This window comes from Abramis brama (assembly GCF_963993115.1).
Source record: "Abramis brama genome assembly, chromosome: 15".
In the NCBI taxonomy this organism is placed as follows: Eukaryota; Metazoa; Chordata; class Actinopteri; order Cypriniformes; family Leuciscidae; genus Abramis; species Abramis brama.
In genome coordinates this window covers 14666320-14694296 of record NC_139977.1, presented here as the reverse complement: position 1 = coordinate 14694296, position 27977 = coordinate 14666320, and the positions used below count along the sequence as shown (strand labels likewise).

The 27977-nt window shown below is 38.5% G+C and overlaps 5 protein-coding genes across 6 annotated transcripts; 2 read left to right on the top strand and 3 right to left on the bottom strand.

Annotated features, from left to right (window-relative positions):
* Window positions 1-4050: 4050 nt before the first annotated feature.
* Window positions 4051-5529, bottom strand: LOC311098185 (uncharacterized protein). Its single transcript, XM_084138263.1, has 5 exons — window positions 5409-5529; window positions 5106-5238; window positions 4922-5007; window positions 4687-4749; window positions 4051-4428 (listed from the first exon to the last, which is right to left on the bottom strand). Exons 1-5 carry the CDS (start codon window positions 5425-5427, stop codon window positions 4352-4354), a joined length of 378 nt encoding a protein of 125 aa, XP_083994389.1. The 5' UTR covers window positions 5428-5529; the 3' UTR covers window positions 4051-4351.
* Window positions 5530-7161: 1632 nt separating this feature from the next.
* On the top strand, window positions 7162-9419 carry pomp (proteasome maturation protein). The gene is made up of 6 exons (XM_084138038.1): window positions 7162-7230; window positions 7739-7839; window positions 7921-7981; window positions 8821-8922; window positions 9010-9103; window positions 9260-9419. Exons 1-6 carry the CDS (start codon window positions 7228-7230, stop codon window positions 9325-9327), a joined length of 429 nt encoding a protein of 142 aa, XP_083994164.1. The 5' UTR covers window positions 7162-7227; the 3' UTR covers window positions 9328-9419.
* A 36-nt stretch (window positions 9420-9455) lies between these two features.
* ccdc82 (coiled-coil domain containing 82) lies at window positions 9456-15541 on the bottom strand. Its single transcript, XM_084138035.1, has 7 exons — window positions 13534-15541; window positions 12684-12948; window positions 12474-12566; window positions 12130-12254; window positions 11801-11971; window positions 11492-11701; window positions 9456-9961 (listed from the first exon to the last, which is right to left on the bottom strand). Exons 1-7 carry the CDS (start codon window positions 14086-14088, stop codon window positions 9896-9898), a joined length of 1485 nt encoding a protein of 494 aa, XP_083994161.1. The 5' UTR covers window positions 14089-15541; the 3' UTR covers window positions 9456-9895.
* Window positions 15542-15723: 182 nt separating this feature from the next.
* spag16 (sperm associated antigen 16) lies at window positions 15724-17955 on the bottom strand. The gene has a single exon (XM_084138034.1). The coding sequence runs from the start codon at window positions 17830-17832 to the stop codon at window positions 16024-16026; it is 1809 nt and encodes a 602-aa protein (XP_083994160.1). The 5' UTR covers window positions 17833-17955; the 3' UTR covers window positions 15724-16023.
* Window positions 17956-18426: 471 nt separating this feature from the next.
* Window positions 18427-22736, top strand: arxb (aristaless related homeobox b). Of its 2 annotated transcripts, none has more exons than XM_084138037.1 (5): window positions 18427-18933; window positions 19532-19985; window positions 20413-20458; window positions 21475-21770; window positions 21853-22672. In XM_084138037.1, the coding sequence occupies exons 1-5, from the start codon at window positions 18813-18815 to the stop codon at window positions 22091-22093; spliced, it is 1158 nt and encodes a 385-aa protein (XP_083994163.1). In that variant the 5' UTR covers window positions 18427-18812; the 3' UTR covers window positions 22094-22672. The 2 variants fall into 2 exon arrangements, with proteins under 2 accessions (XP_083994163.1, XP_083994162.1); XM_084138036.1 differs by having other exon boundaries at window positions 18673-18933; window positions 19499-19985; window positions 21853-22736.
* The last annotated feature ends 5241 nt before the right edge of the window (window positions 22737-27977 follow it).

Below are 27977 nucleotides of genomic sequence, written 5' to 3'. Positions count from 1 at the left end.
CGGTGTTTGTCAGATTAGTCTATTCAACTTATTTTTGATGTAAGAGCGGACATGGCCATTTGTAATTTGAATGCGAGAGGCTTCCGGTGTCGACCGCTTCCAGTTATTTTAGCTGTTCAAAAACAGTTCATTATGCTGCTTGAAATTGCAAACTGGCATTTGTTATCATATTATTTTAATATACTATGTAAGGGATAATGTAGAGCGAGGCGGTTGTTATAGCGAATACAACCCCGACAGGCTGATCAGGACCCCGACGCGAAGCGGAGCTTGAATCAGCCTGAAGGGGTTGTATTCGCTATAACAACCGCCTCGCTATACATTATCCCGCTTATTACATGGCTACCTACCAAATAAATCAATAATTTGACACAAAATATTGATTTAAAAAGGAGTTTTTTTATTTAAAAACGATTGTATTGCTTCCGCTAAAGAAAATAGTCCGTTCCGTCTCTACGGTTAGAATCCTGCATCCATGGCAACGCTCTGTTTTGCATGGCAACGGTGTGTTATACTTAGCAGCGGTCTGTTATCAAGAAATAACAGCCCGCATTCTACATTAGAATTCAACCAAGCCATGTAATAACAATCATTAACACAATGGTTTGTAGAGCAAATAGATTTACCGTTTACTACACTTTATTATTCTTCAAGTTATTTACCTATAAATTGGAAGTCTTGCACATTCACAAGAAATAGTGAGTACAGATTAACCTATAGAGTACAAATGCTCTGGGACTTTGCTTCACTTCGCTTGTTTGTTTGTTCCAGACAATCTGTCAGTCTGCGTGCATCTTCAGTGACTTCTCTGCAGATTACACCATTCTTTATGAGTCTGGTGGACCTTAAGCCAAAAGTATACTTATGCTGTGCACTTTCCTCAAGCTCAGGACAGTCTGCGTGATGTAATTGTCCTCATCAGCACCGTCCTCTGATGTTACCACCCAATTTTGTGTCCGTGCAGACTTGTGCACAGACAACAGCACCTGTGTGAGGGATTTTTCAAAGGCTTGCGCAATTGTGTGCAAGATGGAGCAGAACTCAGAAAATGAAGAAGCATTTATTTTTTCTTTAACCTTTACTTTGTCCACACAGACAAAAAATCGGGCATGGTGTAGACTGTAGACATCAGCAAATGACAAATCACCATGTGGACTGTCCTCGAACTAGAGCGGAATTTGGAAAAGGGAACTATACTTTCGGCTTAAGTCATTGCATCACTGACTCAACTGTGTATTGCTCAGAAACACAATGGTTTGTTTTTCATTGGTGGAGCAAGAAAAGACAAAGTAACCAGCAATATTGTGTATGAAATGTTTATTGAACTGTGTATAAAAGCAGTATCACACACGCTAAAGTACAGCTCTATTGGTTGAGTGATATTGCTGAAATAGGATCCATTTTTGAAGGAACAATAACTCGAAATCCAACAACTGTGTGACTGAGTAACATCTAATAACCCTGGACTCTGTACAACCTCAGAATCAGAAGTCAGAGCATCTCAAATTTTCTTATTAATCTCTTATTTCCATCTTATTGCACAAACCAAAATGTTGTGCAATAAGATGTATATCGCAGTTGAATCGCAATGTGTGATATATTTTGATAACAAGTATCGATGTACAGTGACCTAATTCTTGTATGACTAATATGTAGACAGTAGAGATGTTCCCTTTAGGAGGTCACATTTATGTTCAAAAAGTAAATTTAGCTTCAAACGTACTAGGAGCATATCCGTATATTAGCAGATGGATGTTGTTTGCTGTTCTAATACACCTTTAGAATCAATTTAAGCTCAGAATATTCAAGGTCGTTATTCAACTTGAGCAAACGGAGCAATCTTCACACACAACAGAAAGACCTCAATTAACGTAGTGCTGTCAGTGCAAGAGTCGTGCTTTAGATAGACCCTGCTTTTGTCACTTTCACTCTTTCTATATTGTGAGCTCAGAAAAGCAGATGAGGAGATATCAGTGGCCCCTATTAAAGACACACAACGCTGGTTTGTGGAGCCCTCAGTTTAATGCCGCCGTTGCATGGTTTTGCACATGCTTGGAAATTCGAGGCTTCGCTTGGGTACTTGCGAACGCAGGCAGAGGGCTTTAGAGCTTTGAAAACGAACTCTGTACTTGGATATTTCAAGAACATTTTAAAAGACACAGTAAAGATGCTTCATGCATGGCTCCCCTATTGACAATCTTCACGATAGTATCCACAGGAACAGACCCTTGAGCCCTTTTATTCGCATTTGAATGTAATAAGCTCTTTAAAAAAGCTCTTTGAAACTCTATCTCAGCGCATGTTGATCTGAGATGCCCACGGGCACTTGAGCACCCACATGAATGCCACTGAAGGAAGTTATGTGATACTATATCTAATATGCAACTGCTCCTTCCCTTACTAAAAAAAAACTCACATGTATTATATCACAAATTAACTCAGGTCTCCTTAATGCGAAAATAAAGGGGGGAAGTATAGAAGGGGACGACTCTTCAGCATGTAAAATCATTGATACGACGCCTTGAGAAGAGAGTTTAACTGATAATCTTGGGCCCTGTTTACTCCTGCTGTTAAGATGCATTAGGGAGACACATTCCCATTTACACCCGGTGTTTTAATCCGTCTCTTTTGTCCACTTTCAACCACTTCTGTCTTGGTTTCTTCGAGGGGAGGGTTAATGGGCGGTGGGTTTTTTTTCCAGATCTTTCGATCTAATGGACAAAATAAGCCGCGCAATTTACATGAACTCGTCCAGAGCGGACGGACCGCAAGACCACGCAGAATGCGGTGAGCGTATGGCAAGCCGTTTTAACTTTTATTCATTTCCAGGATATGAATTGTTGATATCAAGAATTACATTTTTGATATCAACAATTGAATTGTTGATATCAACAATTTAATTGTTGATATCTGTAATAATATTTTCACTAGTGAAATGTCACCATAGGCTGCCATTCAAAATCAATTGTTGATATCAAGAATTGATTTCTTACTAGTAGAAACATTGTTATTAGTAAAAATGCGAATTACTGATATCAAGAATTCAATTGTCACTAGTTGAAATGTCTATTCTTGATATCAACAATTGAATTGCTACTATTAAAAATTTAAATTTTTGATATCTGAAAATGTATTTCTGATATCAATATAATTTCAGATATCTAAAATGGCTTTCTTACTAGTAACAATCACATTCATGATATCAGAAATTAACATTGTCACTAGTGAAAATTGAATTATTGATATCAAAAATGAAAATTGTTACTAGTAGCAATTCAATTGTTGATATCAAGAATAGACATTTCAACTAGTGACAATTGAATTCTTGATATCAAAAATAAATGTTTTTACTAGTAAGAATTGTATTTCTGATATGTGAAACTGGAATTTCAACTAGTAAGAAATCAATTCTTGATATCAACAATGGATTTTGAATGGCAGCCTATGGTGACATTTCACTAGTGAAAATACAATTACAGATATCAAGAATTATAGTTTTTACTAGTTGAAATTTAATTGTGGATATCAAGAATTAGCATTGTTACTAGTGGAAATGTAATTTCTGATATCAAAAATAGCCATTGTTACTAGTAGAAGTCTAATTCCTTATATCAGTAACTATCATTTTAACTAGTGAAAATTGAATTGTTGATATCAAGGATTCATATCCTGGAAATTAATAAAAGTTAAAACGGCTTGCCATAGGAGCGTGTTAGAAATAAGGAATGGTGCGAGAACATTGTGCTTGGTACGCTTTTCGTCTTCAAACCAAAATTGGGTCCTTTTGTGGCTGTTTGAACACATCCGACCACATGATTGTTTACACTACAAAAGCAATCCGGTCGAATGCGTTTCGACTACCTCTGGAAGTGGTCGAATGTGGACAAACTCGAAACGTTTTAGACTGCATTTACACCTTAGCGTCGTCCACTTGATCTGATCGCCCAAAACGCATCTTAATACCAGATGTAAACAGGGTAGTTAATGCTCATGTAGCACCTGTTAGTTAATGGTCATGTAGCACCTGTTTCTTATTTTTTTTTCCTGTTTATACTCTCTGTAAAGAAATCTCTCTATATATATTTGCAGTATTTCAGTACAAAACTAGGATGTCATGTAAATGGTTTTGTATTATTCTTTGTGTTTGTTATTGTTGTTATTAATCAGAATGACATCGACCTGAATCCACCATTTGGTGGAGTGTGTTGGGACATTAAACTGCTTCAGTCTCTGGCTCTGTTCTCATTTATTGTCTTCTTATACACCCACTTTTCCAAATCCCTCTTCTCCTTCCATTTGTTGTGTCCAGAACAGTGTTATTGTGTGTATTATTCCTTTGAGTTCTTTCAAGTTAAATGTCTTTGGCATGGATAGAATCCTCCTTTTCTAAACCGGGCTCCTGTTGTTTTGTGTACAGACTCTGGTAATCTTTAAAATGGAGAAAAGACATTTATTTGTCAGACATACCAGCATCATTTCGAACATGGCAACTTTAGTGGGCTGACTTCCTCAGGAAACACTGCTAGCAAACGTGTCAAGACCTTTGGTTTATTTTATCTTTGATGTGGGAGATTTGAGACCAGTGTGCAGATGCAAATGTACAAAATGCATCTAAAGGTGCCAGATAGACAGCTCGTCTTTGTATTTGCTCTATCGGGTTATTTATCTCAGATTATGTGCGCTTACCCTCATTTCGGTTGGTACGTCCTTTAAGAGATTCATACTGTTCTGTTTTGCTTTGTTCAAGATCTGTGACACATAAAACAAAATACACCACGAAACAATTACATTTTATAACTTAAATGAAATAAAATATAACAGACTAAAAACAAGCTAACTGTTTAACAACATGCAGCATAAAATTACACTTTGAAATATACTTTTAATGACCATTATTAACTTATGCAATATTATTGCTTGCCTTTTTCGACTCTAAGATCAGTAGTTTTTCCGGAATGTAAATCGGTCTCTTGCATCTCTGCATTAGGTCGGCATGAAACATGGAAACTGGAAAATTAGGATGATATGTAAATGCTGAAACATCTTTATATGACTGGAATTCTTCTTGATGGCAATGTAAAACAAATGAAGCAAATGAATAATACCTTGGTTTAAGATGAATGTGTCTCCAGTACAGATAGAGAAAAAACACTGATGCAATGACAGCGATCCACATTGCTATAGCAATACTGATGAGAGGATCTTTGCCTGAGCAATTCTTCTCAACCGTTGCATTTTCTTCAATGCCAGAAACATTCATTTGGGCAAAAATTAAATTAAATTAATGTTGCTCTGAATATTACCTTATGCAGCTCTGTTTTATGTCAAAAAAACATAAAAGATCTAAAATATACATATAAATATTGGATTGGAATCAAATTTTATGCAAGAAATGAAATCAGTCTTACCTTGGGCATCATGAGACATTGTTCCTGATTTTATCAAAAAATATATTTGATAATTTGATAGATTTATACAACAAATGATAGAATTTTGATTTGCACAACAAGTGTCTTGTTAAAAGTGTGTGGGCGAGGGGCGTTAATCTCCTTTTTTAACTCTAGTCAAAACCTCTGTTTCCTGGGTCCACTGCAAAACCTCTGTTTCCTGGGTCCACTGCAAAAAGTGAAAATGATTGCCTCGTGACCACATGTTTGACTCTAGTCAATGTCATGGGCAATGGTAATTGCAATTAATTAACTGTAAAATGACATACTTTTAACACAATCTGTGTGTTGTTCCTCTTAACACCGATAGAGTCAGTGATCAGCTTCTTTTTTTTTTAACAAAAAAAGCACATGCATATAGTTCAAATTTATTCAATTTAATTTCTACTTTGACAAAGTCAATATTCCCAGTCATTTGAAAGACTTCCACAACAATCTATGACTTATACATTCTTCATCTCTGCCATCACCCTCACTGCTTCTATCCTCCTTGATCCTCATCTTCTTCCTTTCTTACTGCGACCTCAGTCATTTTTCTGATGCACAATACTTTCTGGAAAGGGTACAGCTTTCACTCTCTGTCTTCTATAAAACTTATACATCAATCTAAAACACAGGCAAAAAGGCTATTATACTGCCTGCCAGTACTGAACAATAGTGCCAGATACACAGACAATATGTACACAGAAAGAAATGAACAAAAACACATTTAGATGTACAATAAAAAAAAAAATGTAATGGAATTTATATGGATTTTTTAGTCTGAAATGAACTCACTGTGGTTCCTTGACAGCATGTGACCTAATAAGCAAATGTCTTAACTTCCTTGTTGCTAAAAATGTCAGGCACATTGCAAATATAGATGTTAATTTTACTGGCTGAAGGGGATGTCATATAATATTACTAAAATGTGTTTTTGTTTTGTTGAACATTATTATTATTATTATTATTATTATATTTTAAATGTAATTTTCTTCACTTCATTTATAAATGATGATGTCCCATAGAGTTTATACGTTGGATTTACAAAAAAATGAAGTGGTCTTATATCAACAGCATCTATAACATTAATAATGTTGTATTCTTTTGTTTTTTGGACTGCGTAGGCATTCAAGTGAGGGTGAAAATAAATCCGTGATAAGATTCTAAGAAACATCCCTTTTCACATTGTGGAACTTTGATAAGTCTGACCAAACACGCTAACAGATCGAGTTGAGTCAATATCATGCACAGATCCGACTCTTAAAAAAAACAAAACTGAAAAGGTGTCTTCAAACAGCTGATCTCGGGTCAGTCACATTGATGCACACGGCAGGCGCCACTGCTCAGCTCTGTCTTTTGTCTGGCTTTCGTTGAGGGCATAATTTTATGTCGACAAATGTATTATACACATTCTGTTTACTTGCTATACCAAAAAAACATAAAAAGTGTCTAACGTGAGGGGGCACCCGGATTTGAACCGGGGACCTCTTGATCTGCAGTCAAATGCTCTACCACTGAGCTATACCCCCATTCGTACCACAGCAATGCACGGTTACATACTTAAACATCACCCATTGCACTAGAATCAGGTTTTCGCAGTTTACAAAATATGTTTAATATATACATTTCTAAATAAATATTGCCCTAATATATATGTTGTCATAAACAATAACATAACAATAACCATGTATTAAACAACGACCAAACATATTGCCGCAATCACATGATAAAAGTATTTCCGGAGATTGACAGGAAGTGCATTTATGCTGATAATCGTCAAGACTTAAGTCGCTAGAAGATGGTAATGTGGAGCTCCATTTTGTTATTTCGTTATTGATTTAATTTTGTTTCATTTAATAAGGTTATGGTGTGTGTTATTTCCTTGCTTTATATACAGTGTGAAAGTGTGCATTTGCTGTTAATAAAGCACTTGTCTGTGTTGTGCAGGCGTTCAAGCTAGCTAGTTAGCTAGTATAGCATAGCACAATGGTTCGTGTTTGTTTATTTATATTCAAGGGAAGATTACTCGGGCATAATTTCCTTTTAAAAGTCTCGACATTTTATTATTTATTAAATCAGAAATTAATAATATCAGAATTAATTTTGCCACTAAGTTGTTAGCTTCTAAATGAATTGTGATGTGTCATGGCCTTACTTTCACTTTGTATTAGCCTTTTCTGTTAAGGCTGACAACCTTAATGTAGCGTGGTAACTGTCAAACACTCATTCAGGCCACTTTTTTTCTGAATTTCCACATCAGGTTTCTTTTCTGCATGATTCTATAATAATAACACTGTGTGTTTCTGCAGAATACTCGTGGCCTGCGCTCTCAGCTGAAGGACAGTGTTCCTGTCACGGGTCTGTGTCCACAGGCTGGTCCTTATGGGGTCCAAGACTCTCTGCGCAGGGGGTGAGTTCTGCCCTTATAAACATGGAAATATTTCTTTATGCGTATTTATATTCTAAAGATTTCATTTTTCTGTGATCGCAGGTTCTCTAGTGTAAAAAATGAGCTTCTACCGAGTCATCCATTGGAGCTCTCTGAGAAAAATGTAAGTAGAAAAGTAGTACATTGCCAATATGCATTACCATAGTAAGCCTCTGAAACGTTTAAAATGGTCATTAGCTCGATAAGTGAGTATTCAATCCACCAATGCTTATTAGTGTTGGAATGTATTATTCCAAATTACATGTAGGCTTGTCACGATTGTTTAATCATCTAATCATGGTTATTTGATGAAATAACCGCAATAATTTCATCACATTTTGCCAAAGAATATGAAAACACTGTTGTAAAGTACAGCCAAATGTATTCCTTCATACACAATGAAGGTTTGTGCGTTTAATCATACTGCATTGTTATATTACAATTTAACATTTAATTTTTTATTATATATGATTCCAAGAAATAAAAAAAAAACACACATTAATTTAGGCTTACACTGTAAGTGGCCTGAACAAAACTGAATTAAATTGTGACAGTTAATCATGATTGATTTATAACCAGCCAGGGCAACACTTCATTTTACATCGTCTTTGTTACACATTACATGTACTTTCTAAAGTAACAGGAAATTATGCATAATTACAAGCAACTTACCCTATAGTAAATATGTGGGTTACACTTTATTTTAAGGTGTCTTTGTTACAGTGTAATTACTCAACTAAGTACTGAGTAATAGTAATTTACTACATGTACTTACTATATAATTAGGGTTAAGGTTTGGTTTAGTTCTACGTAACTAGTGTTTTTTTTACTATAGGAACTACATGTAAAATGTGTAACAGACACTGAAAAATAAGTTACCAATTACTCCTTACTTATTCGTGTAAGTACACTGTAACAAGGACACCTCTAAACAAAGTGTAACAGCTTGTACTGTGAAACCAGTTTCAGCTTAACCAGGACAAGATGAATTTCAACACACTAAGGAACATCCAGGGTCTCCACGCACCCCTCAAACTACAGATGGAGTACAGAGCGGCTAGACAGGTATTGTTTGACACTTGCTCACATGTGAGTTATACCATAAACACCCTATGCTCATCGTGTTTAAACGTTGCACTTGCCTTCGTTCAGATTCAGCGTTTGCCCTTCCTGCCCAGCTCAAATCTGGCCCTGGATACCCTCAGAGGTAGCGATGACACCATTGGCTTTGAGGACATCCTCAATGGTACGAAGAAACATTCGACACGTTACCCGTCACGCTCTCTAAGTTTTATGAGCCGTTTTATAAAAATATGATACTGACGATTGCTGGTTGTATTAGTTGATTTGGACAATTTTTGTGTAGTATACTTGGTCATATGTAAACATTTTTCCCCCTCAGATCCTATCCAGTGCGAGATGATGGGCGATCCTCACATCATGACCGAATACAAGCTTGGCATCCTGTGAGGATGGCGATTCAGCACAAGCCTGTAGATTGTGTTATTATATGCATTGTTTGACTGCTGTTTCTAATAAAATGTAAAATTTGAAAGTAGAAATAGTTTCTGTGATGCAAAACATGACATTTAGCTGGACCTGGTTATGAATCTTGTTTATTAGAAGAACACTGAAACACTGTAAAATGGCTTAGATGCATTTACACAGAAGTGTTAATATGAGGAGATTACTTGCAAATGAAAGCATACAAACAGCATACATATCTTTGAGAGCACAATGATCAGGTAAAATACAGATTTTTTTTTTTTTTTTTTTTAAATCCTCAGGATTTGGACAAAACTGTTACATTTTGGGTTACAGCTTGTAATGTTGTTTTTAAATGTTGAATATTGTGTACTCTGTACTGAGTTTGTTTCAATCATGCAGAAGCAATTTACACAGCAGTGCGATTATAAAATTATGAAATTATAATGCTAAATCTTCAGGGCACACACTTTAACAACTCAAAAGTTAGCCATGCTTTATGATGCCAAAAATAAAAGGGCAGATTGATGACATTAGGAAAAGTTCAATCCTTTCAGTCCAGCTTTTCTTCCTGGAAGAAATCGGCAGAATTGAGATGTTCCTGAAACTTCTCGTATTGCTAAACGGATGGAAAGAAAAAAGAAATCAGTGTGTTCATACACATTTAAAGGAATAGTTCACCCAAAAATTTGAATTCTCTCATCATTTACTCACCCTTATGCCATCCCTGGTGTATATGACTTTCTTTCCTCAGATAAACACAAAGAAGATTTGTAGGAAAATAATAAATCTCTGTGAGTCCATATAATGCAATGAATTGGTGCTTTGGTTGACGCTTGAACACCCACACAGCGATCGTGATGTTCATTCATATAACCCCAGTGTCATCCGAAGTGAAATGACCGATGTCCCCCTCGCGATCCCTTGTACAAACAGTAGACCGGACGCAATGCTTTATAGTTAAAAAGTTTCTCTTACACACACCTATCGTTTCACTTCAGAAGACACTGGGTCTCATTCATCAAGCATGCGTACGCAAACATTTGTGTGTGAAATCTGTTTATGAACATTTTCACCAACAAATGATTACCTTTTATCTTAAATATATTAAGAAAAGCTGCGTTATAGCTTCAGCTGTGAGGTTTCTCTGAATAACGCAGACTACAGCTGGCTAATGAAAGGTCTGTAATCTGGGTCTATATAAAAGGTGTTTGAACTGGTTTTGAGAATGATATTTGGCATTGCTTGAGGATCTGGCAAGAGCTACATGTTTGACGAGAGTGACAACAGGCTGTAAAGTAAAGGGTGTGCGGAAAGCCTTTATTTCACATCACTATATCCTTGGCAGGAGGCCAGAAATGGAGCACTAGAGGTTCATCCTTGAAGTTGAAAAACACACGGCCAACTTACCCATGGTAGAACCCCAAAAACATGTAAAAAAATCAAGAAAAACAACATCGGACAGGCAAATCTTGTGGTCTGGCGACCCCAGTTCCTTCTGTTCTGAAATGCTCCTGGTCTGAGTTAGAGCCGTGTGGAGGACGGAGCAAAACCTCGTCGGAGCCGTAATGCACCGCAGACGTGTGCAGTGTGAATAAGGGGTGATATGGAGATGGTTTGAGCGTGTTTTATGCAAATGACTAACCTGCTCATTTAGAATACTCCAAATTCACTAACAATAGAACGAGATTAAGAACAAACTCATGCGCGTACGCACGTGTTGTGAATTAGTCAAGAGATATTTCGTGAGAAGTTCTCCTGTGCTAACAAATATGAAATAATCCATGGAATTATAAGTGAATGAGACCTTTTGATTCATCCACTGGGTTCGTACGGATTACCGTCATGATTGATGCGTGTGGTTTTTCAAGCGTCAGCCGAGCAGCACCCACTCAGTGCCATTACAAGGACTCTCAGAGTCAGGGGTGTCCAAACTCGGTCCACTGTCTCCAACTTGGAGACAACGCACAACTTGCCTCAACACACCTGCCTGGAAGTTCTACTAGAATGCCTTGTAAGACCTTGATTAGCTGGTTCAGGTGTGTGTAACTGGGATAGGAGCTGAACTCTGCATGACAGTGGCCCTTGGGTGAACTATCCCTTCAAATAGCTTTTAAAGGCACATAAAGAGCAGGTTCCATATTCCCACCTCACTGATCCAGCCTCCATCCTGCAGTTTGGTAAACACCTTGTTGACTGTCTCCTTAACTGGTTCGTCATCCTCTCCTGTTTCCCCTTCCTGTATTTCCTTCTGAGCTTCTAATGCTGTACGACACCTCTCAAACAGATGGTATTTAAAGTGCTTCAGGGCATGGTAGACCTCAGTACGACTGGCACAGACAGAGCCAACAAAGAAACTCTGCAATTGTTAACATAAACATTAGATCAAGAAGCATTCTAAATATATCTTTGGACAATTTATGGCCAAATTATACAAGTGAGTTGCATGGAAAACAACCTGGGCATCATCGGGCATGAACTGGTCCTCCTGCAGGGTGTTGTTGTGGTACAACTGGCCAGAGAGTCGCACGGTGAAGCGCCCCGTTCTGTGAAGCTCACAGGCTTCACATCCCTTCGTCTGGATCCTTGTCGTCATAACCCGCAATTTAGGATAACACTCTACCCTTTCCTTTTCATAAATAAAAACGATAAATAAACATGAAAGTATGTAAATTAATCTACACTACACGATAACTTTCAATCTTCATATTAAAGAGAATAATAGTAAAGCAAGCAATTATACATAGAAATGTGACATCTTTTCATGAAAAAGGGCTTTTATCTTACTTTGTAACGTTCTTTCCAGCGGCTCCTTTGCTTCAGGTTCTCCAGGCGAGGAAGAACCAATCGCTCATCAAAATGAAGCAATGATGATTTCATCTCCTGGGCGTATCGCTTCGTTCGTTCACCACCTGTAGTCATCGATACAAAGTGAAATTGTTTGGGGTCTGTAAGATTTTTTTTAATGTACTTTAACCATTTATTTTATTTTATTTGAACCATTACGCACCAAATATATTATATATATATATATATATATATATATATATATATATATATATATACACACACACACACACACACACGTATATCCAGTGCTAAGAAGAGAAGGAATAAATTGACGAACATACTGTAAAGTGAACTGAGGAAAGTTGAGTCCAGTACATTGATCAGCAAGGCTTTGACCACCACCTGAAAGTGGGTGAGCTGCGATCCTGTGATAACTGTAACGAGAATAGAAACAAGATTTTATAATTCATTTAAATGAAATGTTAAAGACACATCTACACATGTTTCCAAACTGCAAATAAAAAACAAAAGCCACAACCACATAGTCTTACACTGGCGTGGAAGGTGAGAGAGAAAGTCCTTGTCATTGGCCTTCCCCTCTTCCCCCTGCTCTTTGTCATTTTTCTGTTCATCTTCCTCCACAATAAAATCCTTCAGACTGTCACTACTATCAGCAAGTTTTTCCTCCTCGCTGCTGTCCAGAGGGCCGCCGTTCTCTTCCACACTAGATTCATCACCAGTATCGTCTGCTTTACTTTGCTCTTCAACTTTGTCCTTCTTGATCTCCTCTTTTTCCTCTTCCTCTTCTTCTGAACCCTGCAGGAAAAAAGTAGACAAGCTATCCAGTTAAACAATACTTTTTAAAGCAACGCTGTTGTTTTTGTCACCATTACTATTATCATTGAAGACGATACATTATTATTAAAGTGTCGACAGTGGATATTATAAATGGTTAGAGTGAGACATTTTAATTAGCATAGAAGCTACTCAGTGAATAAAAAAAAGTTACATGAATTGGACAATTGGTGATGCTATAGAATAGAAGTTTTATAGAAGAATTTTTCCTGAACCATTTTTTTTTTCTTAACAAATTACAGTACTGTGCAAATGTCTAATGTGCATTGTGCAAAAGGCACATTAGTATTTTCACCCCCAAAAAATGGTTTAAGCCAGTTATTTATATCTTTTGTTGTAGTGTGTCAGTAGGAAATATCATTTTACATTTCCAAACAATCCTTTTGCCATTAATTGTAATAATCTAGTGAGATTCTTGTATGGACAAGGAGTCTGACAATAGCCTGTATGGTTGAGTTTTTTTTTTTTTTTAGGACTAAAGAGGTTATGGTGGTTTAACCCGTGAATGTCTAACTACTGTTTCTTGCTCATTCCTGGTCAACTTACCAACGTCCTGCGCCTGCGCCGCGGGGTGCCTGACTTTCTCCTCTTTGACAGCTCCATGAGTTTATTCTTTCTCTCTTTTCTCTTGGCAGCAGCTTCTTTTACCTCTGCCTCTCTCTCCTTCTTCCGCAGAGCCTCGTCCTCGGAGTCCTCCGGCAGCCTGAGCCGTTTTCTCTGCAACGCTCTCCTGAGCGGCTCTCCGCCGACGTCGCTCGAGGACGCGCTAGAATCGCTGGAACTGTCGTCGAGCGCAACAGGAGCGCAGGCGGGTCTCTTCCTCGGTCTACGGGACGCGGCGCGTTTCTCGTCCGTGTCGCTGCTGTCATCCCCGTCACTCTCGCGTGCTCGGTACGAGCTGTCGGAGGAACCGGACTGCTCTTCGGAGTTCTGGTATTCGCTCCCTGAACTGACGCTGGTCGTGCTGCCGTAAGAGCCCTCGTCGCTGTCTTCCAGCATTTCATCAACGGGGTTCACGCGCGTCTTTTTCTTATCAATGCGAGACTTCGGGGGGGCGCATTTTCGCCTTAACCCAAAAAGCTTTCCTACGCTTTTCATCATATTGACGGAGAAAAAGTGACACTTGGTTTAACTACCAAAAGAAATATTGTTTTTTTTTAAACTTAATCTATTTTAAGCCAGCTGTTATGTATCTACAGACACATGATGAGCAACAGGATGCTGCGTGAGCGTGCTGTCAAATTACATTCCGTCTCGTGAATGATTTTTAGCTATTTTTTTCTTATATTAAATCATTGATCCGAGCTTGCAGTTGCAGATAAAGCCCAGTATATCGTTGTAATCAATATTTGACGAGTGATTTGAATAAATATGCTTATCAGCATGTATCATTCTTCTCCAGTCCGCTGCACGCGCCATAACATGAGGGGGCGTGTCTGTGTTTTTGTAGATACGCACTTCCGGCGTTCGCTTCACATCAGCTCGGACACTCGCGCCACCCAAAGACCAGGAGAATAGTTATATCAGATTTTTATTCGCAAAAATAGGGGGTTATATTTTTAATAGGTTGAATTTAAACATTGATAACAATATGAGAAAATGACTTAAAATTGTTTCAGAATAGTATAGTTTTCTATAAAAGCTTCAAGAATCTTTCCTTTTATCACTGATAGTGATAACAAACTTTAGTTATCTAAACGTTCTCCTATGTTTTCCTATCAGTTCTTATGGGTTAAATAATAACAACTTTAATGGAGTCAGATTAATAATTGAATTACGCTTGTCATCCTTTTTGTTCAGATAATTGGATGGAAATAGCAGCGTAGGCCTCCAGCCTTACACAACCAAACTATAACAGTAATTCAAATTAAAGGCTGCACTGAAAACTTTTAAATACTCTTAAAATGACATGACACCTACAATGACCAATGGACTCGGGACTCTCAAACCTGGTTTAAACCTTTAAAGGGGTGGCAGTGATGAACGGTGTCCCCAAAGAGCAGGAGCACAAAGTCCTTAAAAGGTTAGTTCACCCAAAAATGAAAATTCTGTCAATAATTACTCATCCTCATGTTGTTCCAACCCCGCAAGACTTTCGTTCATCTTCGGAACACAAATTAAGATATTTTTGATGAAATCTGAGAGCTGTCTCACTGCTTCATCGGCTGCTAGGTAATCGAAATCTGCCATCCCAGAAAAGTTAGTAAAGACATCGTTAAAATAGTCCAAGTGACTCTTTTTTTTTTTTCGCACAAAAAGTATTCTCGTTGCTTGATAAACTTAAGGTTGAGCCACTGTAGTCACTTGGACTCTTTTAACCACTTGTTTTCTCATTCGATATGTAAATGTTAACGAGTAACTCACACAATATTTACAAAACGCATTGATAGCATATAAAAATGAAAAATGTAAATAAATTCAACTTGAGTTCCAATACAGTTAACTGGTTGGCCCCTATATGCAATTTTTTAGTCATCCAGTTAAACTTTATCTAAAAGAAGAAAGAAAAGTCTAAGCTACCAAATTGAATAGTTGTATCAGATTTTTATTTGCTATAGGGGTTTTACATCGTATTAATTGATTGAGTTAAAACATTGAAAACAATATAACAAAAGAAAGAGGAAAATATGTGTCATTACAGACTGAGAGCAAGTTATAAAGTGTGTAGACATGCAAATTTAATAAGAACATGTAATAAAATGTTGCCTGTTATTATGCAAAAGTAAATATTCCCTTATGCTTGTCAATGTAAAGTGCCAAAGCACAAAAAAATGAAATCGTATTCAATTATAACAAATTAAATATTTTGGGAAAATTTTCTTGCAATGCACTTTTTGCTTTAAATAGCTGTTTAATTCAGTTATTTAAAGCTTATAATAAAATTCTCCCAGAATTTAGAAGCTTGTCTTTTGTGTGCAGGAAACTTTGTTTTATTTTTAAACAAATAGGGCTACTTTGCATATTTATTAATAACAAAGAATGTCAGAATGTATTTAAATTTAGATTTATCCATTTCTCAATCTTGTAAATGTTTTGTTATGACCAGATGTGAATTGCACCATCAGAGCCTGCAGATAGAATGTATTCCCCTTTATGGTCAAAAATGACACTCTGAACGGCATCATCATGAGCCATTAGACTAGACATATGTAAAGATGCCACTTCTACTGTTTTCACAGAGCCATCGTTACTCGCCACTGCTAGCATTCTTCCATTTGGACTGAAGGCCACTTGATTGCTGGGATGAGGCCCAGTGTCTATGGACACCATTGCTGACACATTCCTCACATCCCATAATTTGACCACCCCAAAAGAGTCGCACGAAGCAATTGTGTCACCGGTGGCATTGAAGGCTGCGTGGTTGCATGAATGCTTGTGCCCGTAGAAAGTTTGGGCACACAATCCAGCGCGGGCATCCCAAAGAGAGAGGGTCTTGTCTGCCGAGCAGGTTAGTAGAATATTTGAGAAGGGCAGGAAAGAAATGCTGTTCACAGAGTCGACGTGTCCTCGCAGAGTGCAGCGGCAACGCTCGCTATTCAAGTCCCACACTTTAGCAGTGTTATCCATAGAACAAGAGGCCACAAAATCGCCACAGGAATGGAAGGAACAGGCCCAGGTGGCGTGGATGTGTCCCTCCAAACTGAGCATGCATCGACCTTTGGCAAAGTCCCAAATTTTCACTGTGGCGTCCCCACCTGTGGTACCCAGGTAACCACCACTGGGATGGAAACTACAGGATGACAGCCAATCAGTGTGACCCTCGCCAGTCATGATCATCTCTCCCTCTGGTATTCCCCATAATCTCCAAAGCTGGTCATCACTTGAGGAGGCTACTATCATTTTACGGGGATGGAGAGCAAGGAAGCTTACTGCCATTGTGTGTGCTTTAAAAGACTTTGAGAGAGAGAAGTTGGCTGATTTGGTGTTGACAGAAGAGAAAGCTTTGATTTGAGGCAAGTAGGGATTGACGCGAGTGCTGGCTGGGAATTCCGAATCCTTAGGATGTTTTGTGTTCTTGTTGGGGTCTTTTATAGCATCGTATGATGCAATGTTGTCACATGGCGGGTGTGCTCCTTTCTGGGGTTTTTCTCTTTCCTGTGGAGGGTTTGCAGCTTTTAGAGCTGTTCGAGTTCCTGGGGAAGAATGCGTGGTACGTAGAGAGTCTAGGTTCTGAACCTGGCTGAATGCTCTGTCTCTCTCCAGACTAACCAGCATCTTCTGCCTCACAGCTGTCTGATACTTATCGTTTAGCTGTCTAAGAGCAGGCTCGTAGGACGCATAGTGTTTCTTCAGCTTTTTTATGTCCTCAATAAGTCTGTTCTTCTCTTGAACAAGACGCTTGTGCTGCATCCTATGGAAGTCTCTCTCTCTTTGGAGCTTTACAATGGTTTCTCCAGCTTCAAATGCAGCCTGTTTATAGCTATCCCGCTCTCTTTGTATGTTTTTTAGCTCATTCTCCAGGAGCTGGTTGTTTGTATAGGCATCAGGTACGAATTCCATTTGGTCTGTTTTAATTAAGCCTTTGTGTATCATCTCAAACCACTCTGTCTGGAAGCAGTCTAGTGTTCTTTTCATGCCCATTTTTACCAGATAATTGCGGAGAAAGTCGTCCACCACTTCAGGTATTTTTGGAACTGGATGTTTGGCTGAACTGACACTCTGTGTTGTGCATTTGGTTTGATCCCGCGCTGCTTTAACGGCAGTTTCCAAGTCCTCTTCCCCCTCAGTTATGCTGAGTTCGTCGTCGACACTCACTTCGTCGTATGTATATTCATCCTCGGAGTCCTCTGGAATTAAAACTTTTTCGAGGTAAAATGGACCGTCGACGGATTCTTCCGCTGCCATTTTCACTTAAGCCGCTCTGTTGTGCTTTACCAAGTTGTGTACTGTTTCCATGGTGAACATGAGTGCGTGACCATGAGAACTGTCCTCGTGTAAACACCGATACCATGAAAATATAATGACATGTTGTTGTTGTTGTTGTTTGTTTGTTTGTTTGTTTGTTTTTACTTTTTTAAACTTATTTTAGATATGAGATTAAATTAACCATACAACGGACACAAATAGTTCGTGTTCAGACATATAAAAAAGCTATAACTTTTAACTAAAATTGACCTTGGACATAAGAAAGCGTTGTAATTTGGCAATTATTTGTAATTATTTACTTATAATTTTCTCCTTTTTCACTTTTTATTCAATTAAAAAAGGTAAATGTGTTGGCTTCATGCAGTAGATGGCGCTCAAGGCGCACTTGAGCGCGTGCCACGCTTGATTTCCACACTAAATCATAAATACAATTATAAAAAATATGACAGCCAGCTATGCAATAATGTTAATTTAAAAATGTGTCTTTGGAATAGCATTCTCATTTCTTTCTTTCTTTCTTTCTTTCTTTAGCCTATATTAATAGGCCTGCATTTAAGTTACATTAGCCTAAATATAATAGGCTACAACAACAACAATAATAAAAATAGGCTATTAAATATTAGCCTATTATTATTATTATTAGCTATTATTATTAGGCCAGGCTATTATTAGTGTTATTATTAATGACATTCTTAAGTAGTCAATTTCAATCTGAAATGTGTTGGATAAATGTGTAAATGGCCAGATAAAGCGAAAGTGTCTTTAAACTGAAGGACAGCCTGTGACAGAGGCTTTTATCGGAGAACCAATCAGATGCTCTAGATCAGTTTTGGAAGCTGAAGCATCAGTACAAAGGTCGGCGTGCGCGAGCTTTTGCAGCGATCAGTCAGCGAGAGCACCGGGACGCGCGCGCTCAATGGATTTTTGATTTCTGTATAGCCTTCATTAAAGCCAGAGATATGAGCAAAGAAGCAGAGGGGGAAAATCCAGACCAAACAAACTGCAAATATAAATCACACATGTTGTCCTCGTACTGCATCGACAGTATTCTGGGAAGGAAAAGTTCCTTAAAAGTTAAAGGTAAGTCGCTTATTATGATGCATTCATGTTTTAGTTGTTTTCACATGTCTTGTGAACTGAATTATTATTTCTAAACTCAATTATATTCAAGAGATGAAGCCTCTGCTTTAAATAAGAATTTACTTCTGTGGATTTGAAATAGGCCTATAACAATTAATTAGTGTGTAGCAAATATTGTATTACAATTAGCCTAATTACAATAACAATGTCCTGTTACAAGTAGAGTAATTACATATTAAGTACACTGTAAAAAAAATTATGCATGGCAACACGTTTTTTACGTTGCTTTAACTCATCAAAATAAGTTAAGCAATTTTGATATTTTTTTTAGCTGTACGTTAAACAAGATTCAACTAATTTGAGTCAGTTTAATGTAATTTAAGTTGAAATGACTGAAAGTTTCTGCAGCTTAAATAGCCTATACTCATTAAGAACAAATCATGTTAAATTAAACTGCACGGACATTAAATATATGTAGTCTTCCCAGTGTAATTAAATTATATTCTTATCTATAACTTAATTAATCATATTGATAATAGTTTAGATACATTATTTTTACTGACAGCATCACCGAACAGTTTGTGGTCCCTTCAACCAGACATGCACCTGCCGCCGAAGCTCCGCCGCCCCTTCGCCGGGTTGACAGACTCCTCCACCATAGACATTCACACAAACGAAAACGAGGCAAGACTGCTACACACAGCTTGTGAAAAGATACAAATTACTGAAGCCTCTCTAAGCATCACTCGTGCTAGGTCGTATCAGGAACATGCGTCTCTACAGTCCTGCAAAAACGCGTCCAGTCCCACGCCAAGACCGGAGGAGGAAGAAGCCAAAAGAGAGACAAATGTGTCTCCGAATCTTTTGGGGCTGCAAGAACGAGACGCATATTTGAAGAATTGTGAGGAAACTACTTTATCAGCGGGAAGTGACACTGAAGATGGGATGTTAAAACGAAAACAGAGGAGATACCGGACCACATTTACCAGCTATCAGCTTGAGGAGCTGGAAAGAGCTTTTCAAAAGACACACTACCCTGATGTGTTCACAAGGTAACGGCAACACCTGGCAAATAATTTGCCTTACATGTAGGCTAGACCTTAATGCTTTAACGTTATGCAATAATACATAATAATAAAATAAAGTGAATTATTGGTTAAATTACATTATCCGTCACATCTTCATTTAACACAACAGTCATTTTCAGTAGAATAATAAAAAAAGCTTAGGCATTAATTATAAATCATAATTTAAATTTCATATTTCGTTGCGATACAGGCTCTAAATTCACATTAGGCTAGCCGTTTCAATAAGGAATGTTTAAAATAAATAGATTATTTGCTCACAAGAATGTAAACGAATAAATATAGTTCAGCATATTGTCAATGTGAGTAAAAATAAGAGATCAAAACTCGACCTACAACTCTCTCTCTCTCTCTCTCTCTCTCTCTCTCTCTCTCTCTCTCTCTGTAATTAAAGGGAGGAATTAGCAATGAGACTTGATCTTACAGAAGCACGGGTGCAAGTAAGTCACTTTCATATTCATCTCACCTTTTTCAACATTCAGTTTATTAACCTGTTCTCTTTCACTCTTCATGACTGGGCCCACTTAAAAAGCATGAAACATTAACAAAATCACATAATTGGATTCTTAATTCTATAGGTAACCGTCTTTATAGCCTGTCCTAAATATTGTTGGCATTTTTAAAGTACAATTCTACACAATGGCAACAATTCACGGGACAAACTATTGAAAATATAAGATTCATATTGAACATACAGACAGCCTACACTACCTGACTTGTGGATTTGTGTATAGAAGCTTATTTCAATACACTGAAAATCAACTAAGATCTAGATCTGCAGATCTAAGTGAGAAGTGGGCAATTAGATAAGCTATTATGTCAGATAAAAAATGTCCAAGAATATAGAAACATTTAAGGTTCTTTTATTTAGCTCTTTATTTAGCTCTATAATAAAAATGTATTTTATCATTGACATTTACTCACCCTCATAGTTGTTTGTTTCACAACTTTATTTTTTTCTTCAGAATACAAAATAAGACATTTTTAGATTATTTTTTTTCACATTTTGTTTTACAGAAGACGGAAAGTCATTCAGTTTTAGAAAGACATGAGTAAATGACAGGATTTAAATTTTTAGGTACAGTTATTCTCAGCCATGACTCATGTGTTATCACAGATATGAGATGCAGAAATAAAAAAAGTTCTGTAACATTGCATTTCTTGTGATATCCAAGAATATTCTATTTGAGCTTGTGGTCTAGCTTTAATTTTTCTTTGACTAAGGGAACAATAGCAATAGCAACCGTAATAGCAACTTTATAGCACAATTAAAACAACACAAGTTGACCAATGTGCTTTACAATGTCACACAGAAAAAAAATATATATACATGAAAGCACATCAATAGCTTGATGTGCTTTCATGGTGGTTGGGACAATATTTCTATACCAAACGTTCAAACTGTTCTTTTTTACTTATAACTTGTAACTGACAAAAGCATTGTTTTCCTCTCAAGGTATGGTTCCAGAATCGACGTGCAAAATGGAGGAAACGGGAAAAGGCGGGGGTTCAGTCGCACACTCTGAGCCTACACTATCCTGGAACCCCCTCTGCTCCACAGTCCTTATGTCATTACCTGAGTGGGAATCCTTTTGTCCCAAACCCGCATCCAGCTATTGATTCAGCTTGGCCTGGCCCCCTCCAAAGACTGGCTCAGCCACCCCCAAACTCTGCTTCCCCTCACGGCTTCAGTGCTCTGTTAGGGGCGGCCATGTTTAGACATCCCGCTTTCATGAGCCCCCCTTTTGGAAGGTGAGCCTCATCTGCATGTTCAACACAAAACCATTAAGTTCCGTTTCACACTGTAATATTCTGTTTCTAAATTTCTCAACAGACTGTTTACAAGCTTAGGTCCAATGGCACTGCAAAGGATACCCCTTCCTGCCATCGAGAGTCCAATTCAACGCTCCCACCTCACCAACAACCTTCTCTCCTCTTCACCACCCTTACCGTCCCCCCCGACGGTGGACTTCCGTACTTCCAGCATAGCAGCACTGCGTCTCAAAGCGAAGGAGCATTCTGCTCAACTGACTCATATTACCGCGGCAGGAATAGCTGGAAAAGAGGAGTGCTGAGACTCATCTCACTTGAGATATGGCAAAAGACCAAAGTCAAGCAGAAGCACTAATATCTACAGAGTTATTATAGATAGACACATGTCTCTTTAGCCTCTGGAAGTTGAACTGTAGCCTTCTAATAATTCTTTCTTTGTTTATTGCTGGTTGTTGATGAGTGCTGAAAGTTTTTGTTTTCAACAGTTGTTGAATGAACCATCTAGGTTTTCATTCTGTTTTCATAATTGTAAATGGATACAACAAAAATAACAGCTATATCTGAGCAAATTGCTGTTACTGTTACACATCCGACACTTTTTCAAGGTTTGTTCTGTAATAGTGTTTTATTCTACAAGTATTTATTCTACATCAGACATAAAGTATTAGTATTTTTTGAAAAAGGCTGCACTCTCTGTTCTCAGAATAGTAGGCTACTAAAACAGTTTTTTATGGTTGCCATGTATTATACCATGAGTTTTATTTATATTTATTAAACTTATGAGCCACAATTCAGGGAAGGAAATAAAATAACCATATGCTTATATTGATGAATTAGCCAGGGAAATATTAAGATAATGTGAAAATAAAATGAACTGAATCGAAAATGCTTTGTGTTGTCTTAACATTTCTTCTGTATTTAATGCATTCAATAAATGGACAGGTTAAAAAATACATAAAGACTTATTGTTCAATTTCTGACCTAAGTGTAATGGACATTTTAAAATGCTTTTCCCCCCTTTGCATTACATTAGACATTTTTTTTTTAAATCACAGAATGTTTGCACAAAACAGCGTTTTAAGCAACCTTGCAGAAACCACAAAATGTACATTAATTTAATGGAGATTGGGCTAACAATCGCGTTTGTTTTTAATTATGGCAACAGTTCGCTGATCTGATTGAGCTTTTTTAATATCTTTATAGGTATTTGAAACAAACAAATATATAGGTAGCCTATAGTATGAGGACGAATTCGAGAAAATAAACATTTATTTTAAAATTATTTCTATTACCTTCTGTTACCTTCATTAGAACAAGGGTCTTCGTTCTCTGCCGCCATGGGAATTGCTGAGAAGAAAGGCAAAATTTAAAGCTTTAATACCTCCATAGGTGTCCATGTAATCTGGGCATTAATGCCCAAACTTGTTTTCACTATTCACGCAAATTAAGAGGCTTACGCTTGTCTCAGCTTCCTACTGTCCTTTTTTCTTGTCAAAGGCAGTTGTTAAGTCGATGCCATTCGTAAAAACTTTTCTTTCTTTAAAAAAAAACTAGTTTAACTCCTTCGAACTAAGCTTCATCCAATTAGTTTGGTGTATACGGTGATTTGTCATCTGATCAGTGAAAAACAGCATGTCGTTGGACCAGCGTGGGACTATGTATAGCATCTTTGACCTAACATTGAAAGCAATGAATAATATAGGCTAGAATAGCCTATAATGTCCTAATTAAGATCTGAAACGCTATTCAGAAACCACCATTCAGAGGTCTGCCCGTGATGACGTAGGGCGTTAACGTGTTAAAATGTTTGAATGGTCAATTTAAACCACTGATTACCAACCACGGATTAAGACACTTTCTATAAAGAAAGGAACTGAACATTTTTTCGGGGCTTGCTATTGTGAGACCTCTGGTTATATGGTGACTTGAGGAGTAGGAGGATTAGCAAGTATTAGGCTACTATGGAAGTGCAGGTGTCTTTATAAGCCTTTTTTCAATCACAAACTGAATCACCTACTGATAAAGTTGTATGAGAACCCAAGAGATTGGGGACACATTATATTTAGTGCTGTAAAATCGAATCATCGCATCATAAAAGTTACACACTTTTATGTTAGATGTGATTAATCGATTTGACAGCACTAAATATAATGTGTCCCCAATCTCTTGGGTTCTCATACAACTTTACATATATACAATATATATTTGTGTGTGATATGTGTATGTATATAACAGATAATAACAAATGTTTATGTTAGATACGATTAATCGTGATTTGTCTATTTGACAGCACTAAATATCATAGTCACGGTCAGTTTCTGTAATGAAGCGCACAAAGGAGATACTCAATATAAATCTTTAATCTAGGAATCAATACTATAAGCATAGGATTAATTTGGAGGAAACACAACCACGAACACACTGACATCAAACAAACGACGAGCCTGATGAAAGGCGGCTCAGGCAGAACAGGAAGCCTCCAGGGTGGTACAGGGAACCAGGGAGGAGGCGGTGGCTCAGGAAGCCTGGGAGGGACCAGATTCACAGAGAGCCAGGGAGGTGCATCAGCTTGGGGAGCCAGGGAGGCTCGGGGTGGCCTTGCCTGGGAGAGTGGGTGGCTCTAGGACAGCGGACTCAGGGGGCTGGAGCCGACACTGGAGCGGACTGAGGGGCTGGAGCTGACAATGGAGCGGACTGAAGGGGGCTGGAGCTGACACTGGAGCGGACTGAGGGGCTGGAGCCGACACTGGAGCGGACTGAGGGGGCTGGAGCCGACACTGGAGAGGACTGATGGGCTGGAGCCGACACTGGAGTGGACTGAGGGGCTGGAGCTGACAATGGAGCGGACTGAAGGGGGCTGGAGCCGACGCTGGAGAGGACTGATGGGCTGGAGCCGACACTGGAGCGGACTGAGGGGGCTGGAGCCGACACTGGAGCGGACTGATGGGGCTGGAGCAGACACTGGAGAGGACTGATGGGCTGGAGCCGACACTGGAGTGGACTGAGGGGCTGGAGCTGACACTGGAGCGGACTGAGGGGCTGGAGCTGACACTGGAGCGGACTGAGGGGGCTGGAGCCGACACTGGAGCGGACTGATGGGCTGGAGCCGACACTGGAGAGGACTGATGGGCTGGAGCCGACACTGGAGTGGACTGATGGGCTGGAGCAGACACTGGAGCGGACTAATGGGCTGGAGCCGACACTGGAGCGGACTGATGGGCTGGAGCAGACACTGGAGCGGACTGATGGGCTGGAGCCGACACTGGAGTGGACTGATGGGCTGGAGCAGACACTGGAGCGGACTGATGGGCTGGAGCCGACACTGGAGCGGACTGATGGGCTGGAGCAGACACTGGAGCGGACTGATGGGCTGGAGCCGACACTGGAGCGGACTGATGGGCTGGAGTAGACACTGGAGTGGACTGACGGTCTGGAGCAGACACTGGAGTGGACTGAGGGGCTGGAGCCGACACTGGAGCGGACTAATGGGCTGGAGCAGACACTGGAGTGGACTGATGGGCTGGAGCAGACACTGGAGTGGACTAATGGGCTGGGGCAGATACTGGAGCGGACTGAGGGGCTGGAGTGGACTCTGGACTGTGTTCAGGGGCTGGTATGGATCTGTGTGTGGCCAAGATACATAAATGTTAGAGCCATTATGGACAGTGCAATGCTCTCCGGGTTGAGCTCTGTGATTTCCCTCACTGGAATGGACTCTGTAATTTTTCTCACTGGAACAGACTCTGGAATTTTTCTCACTGGAACAGACTCTGGAATTTTTCTCACTGGAAAAGACTCGGAAAGATGACTCTCTGGAAGCATGTGACCATTTGTCTAGACAATGCTGTAATCCTTGGACCTGGAGACACTGTGACCATTTGTATTGGCAGTACTGCTAAGTCCATCTGTAACGGTCTTGCATTCTGTCACAGCCGTTGGCTGTAATGAAGTGCACAACGAAGGAGATACTAAAAATAAATCTTTAATCCAGGAATCAAAATAATAAACAGGAGATTAACTCACAAACAACAACAAACACACTGATGTCAAACAAAAACAATGCAAGACAAGGAACAGACAGAAACTGAGGGCTTAAATATATGAGAGCAAACAAAGGAGTTGATGATAAATTTAACGAGACACACCAGGACAGAATACTCAAATCAATCAGAAACCAGAAACAAACAGGCAGGGAACAGAGGAGAACTGAAGTAATGAACAAGTAAATAATCAGATTATCAATGAAACTCAGACATGAACAGAACATAAAAACAGGTTAAAAACAAACTAGCACTATTATATAATATAACTACAGAACATGTTATATTATATTATATTATTCACAATATATATCATGGAGAGAAAAAAAAACTCAATATATAATAAGACTATCAACCTGACAACATTAGGTTACAGCATCAAAAGTCACTTTTAAAGGTTAGATCAGTGTAGAAATAGGCCCACAACCACTTTTTACAGTGTGATTTCAACAGTCGCAATACCTCGATCCTAAAATGTTTACTTTTCTCTCTTGTTTTCTTGTTGAAATGAAAACTCATTCCACATTCCCTACTAAGAAATGAGCCAAGTCAACCCCACATGTCAAAAAGAAAGAGATAGAGAATTGCAAATGAAAAGAAACAGAACTGTTTCTAACTTGGAAGAACAGACCATATACTTCTTAAAGCAAAGATATGTTTAAATGGGAAAAAAAGCATGAAGGATTGAAAAACGTGACTAGACAGACTGTAGGTTTTTATTCAAATGTCCTGAAATTGTACATGAATTAGTGCCGCATGGAACAAGTCTTTAATTTCCTTTCTCTTTTGATTTCACAGTCATCTCATTCACCACCACCTCTTTTTGACCTGTTAAGCCTACTTTTCCTCGATTACCGCTTTACCACATCTGCTGAACTGACCCCTCGGCTGTCTTTTGAAAATCTTTAACCCCACAGCCCTTTCTGTTTCCCTCAGCAGAAAGTGCTGCATGTAAATTTTCCTCAATCACAGCAATAGCAGGTATCTCCACTGGCTTCACTGTGAAGGGGAGCAATCAGGGATAATTGAGTGCCTTTCAGACGGAGCCTGGAGCATTCACTCCCATTCAACACCCGTCCATTCACCACATAATCACTCTTTAAACACACCCAATTTTCTGGGGAGCAAAGTCCTGTTATAATTTTGCTTAAGTGTATTCGGAAATCATACCCCCTTTGAGCCGAGATAATTGAAATCAAATCCTTTTCATGGCTACTGACATTTTTTGCGCTGCCAATCCAGTGTAATTAATTGTTGAAAATTGAGCCTGAATATCGTTAAATAGAAGGCCATTATGTTTTGAAAGGGGTGAAATGATCTACCATGCAGTGTGGAGATGTCAACGTGTGCTTCAGTTAAATGTCTTTGTTTCCCATGACTGTTTGCTTTGTAAAGATTAACATAAATTGGCTCATATCATAAGTTTTACTCAAGTCTTAGAGGATGGACCCTTTCTTATTATTTGTTCTTTGAGCACTTCAGATTTCTGGATAAAATATGCTTTTTCTTCATGAATGTCCTGTTCTGTGGAGCTGTGCTTACGGCTGTCACTTCATTAGTTTACAACTGGACTGCATTTGAGTAAATTCGACATAAGATGATTTGCTGTGTGACGATCAGAGTCAAAGTGCTTTGGACTGATAATAAATTATTTTTTTAAGTGTACCAAAAAGAATAATGTGCAAACATTTTTATTTCATTCTGAAATCTGCATTACAAAGGGTTTATTTCAGACTTATTAATATGATTAATGAGTTGTATTAATCTCCAATTTTATGAGTTTTATGCATTTATACTAGATATAGGCTATCTCAAAAATGATATCCCTCTTTTTTTTACAGTTCGCATTGCTCCGTTTACGATTCTCTGATGCGTATTCATCTGTTTTTGATTGGCTAGAACCACAGTTAGTTTTCCGTATTGCTGTACTTTAAATTCTGATTGTAGCTGCATTCTCAGCTCCATCATTCCACTATTCTGTCATTTACTCGTGTTTTCTAGCTTTCGCTCATTCTCTCAGCGGTACCTCTAGCCATTTGAATTCTGATGTGACTCCTGCTGGGTTGAAACTATTGGGCAGTTCGTAGCAAACAGAGCAAAAAAAAAATTCATCATATTTCATCACCATAATGGTCAGGCGATTATA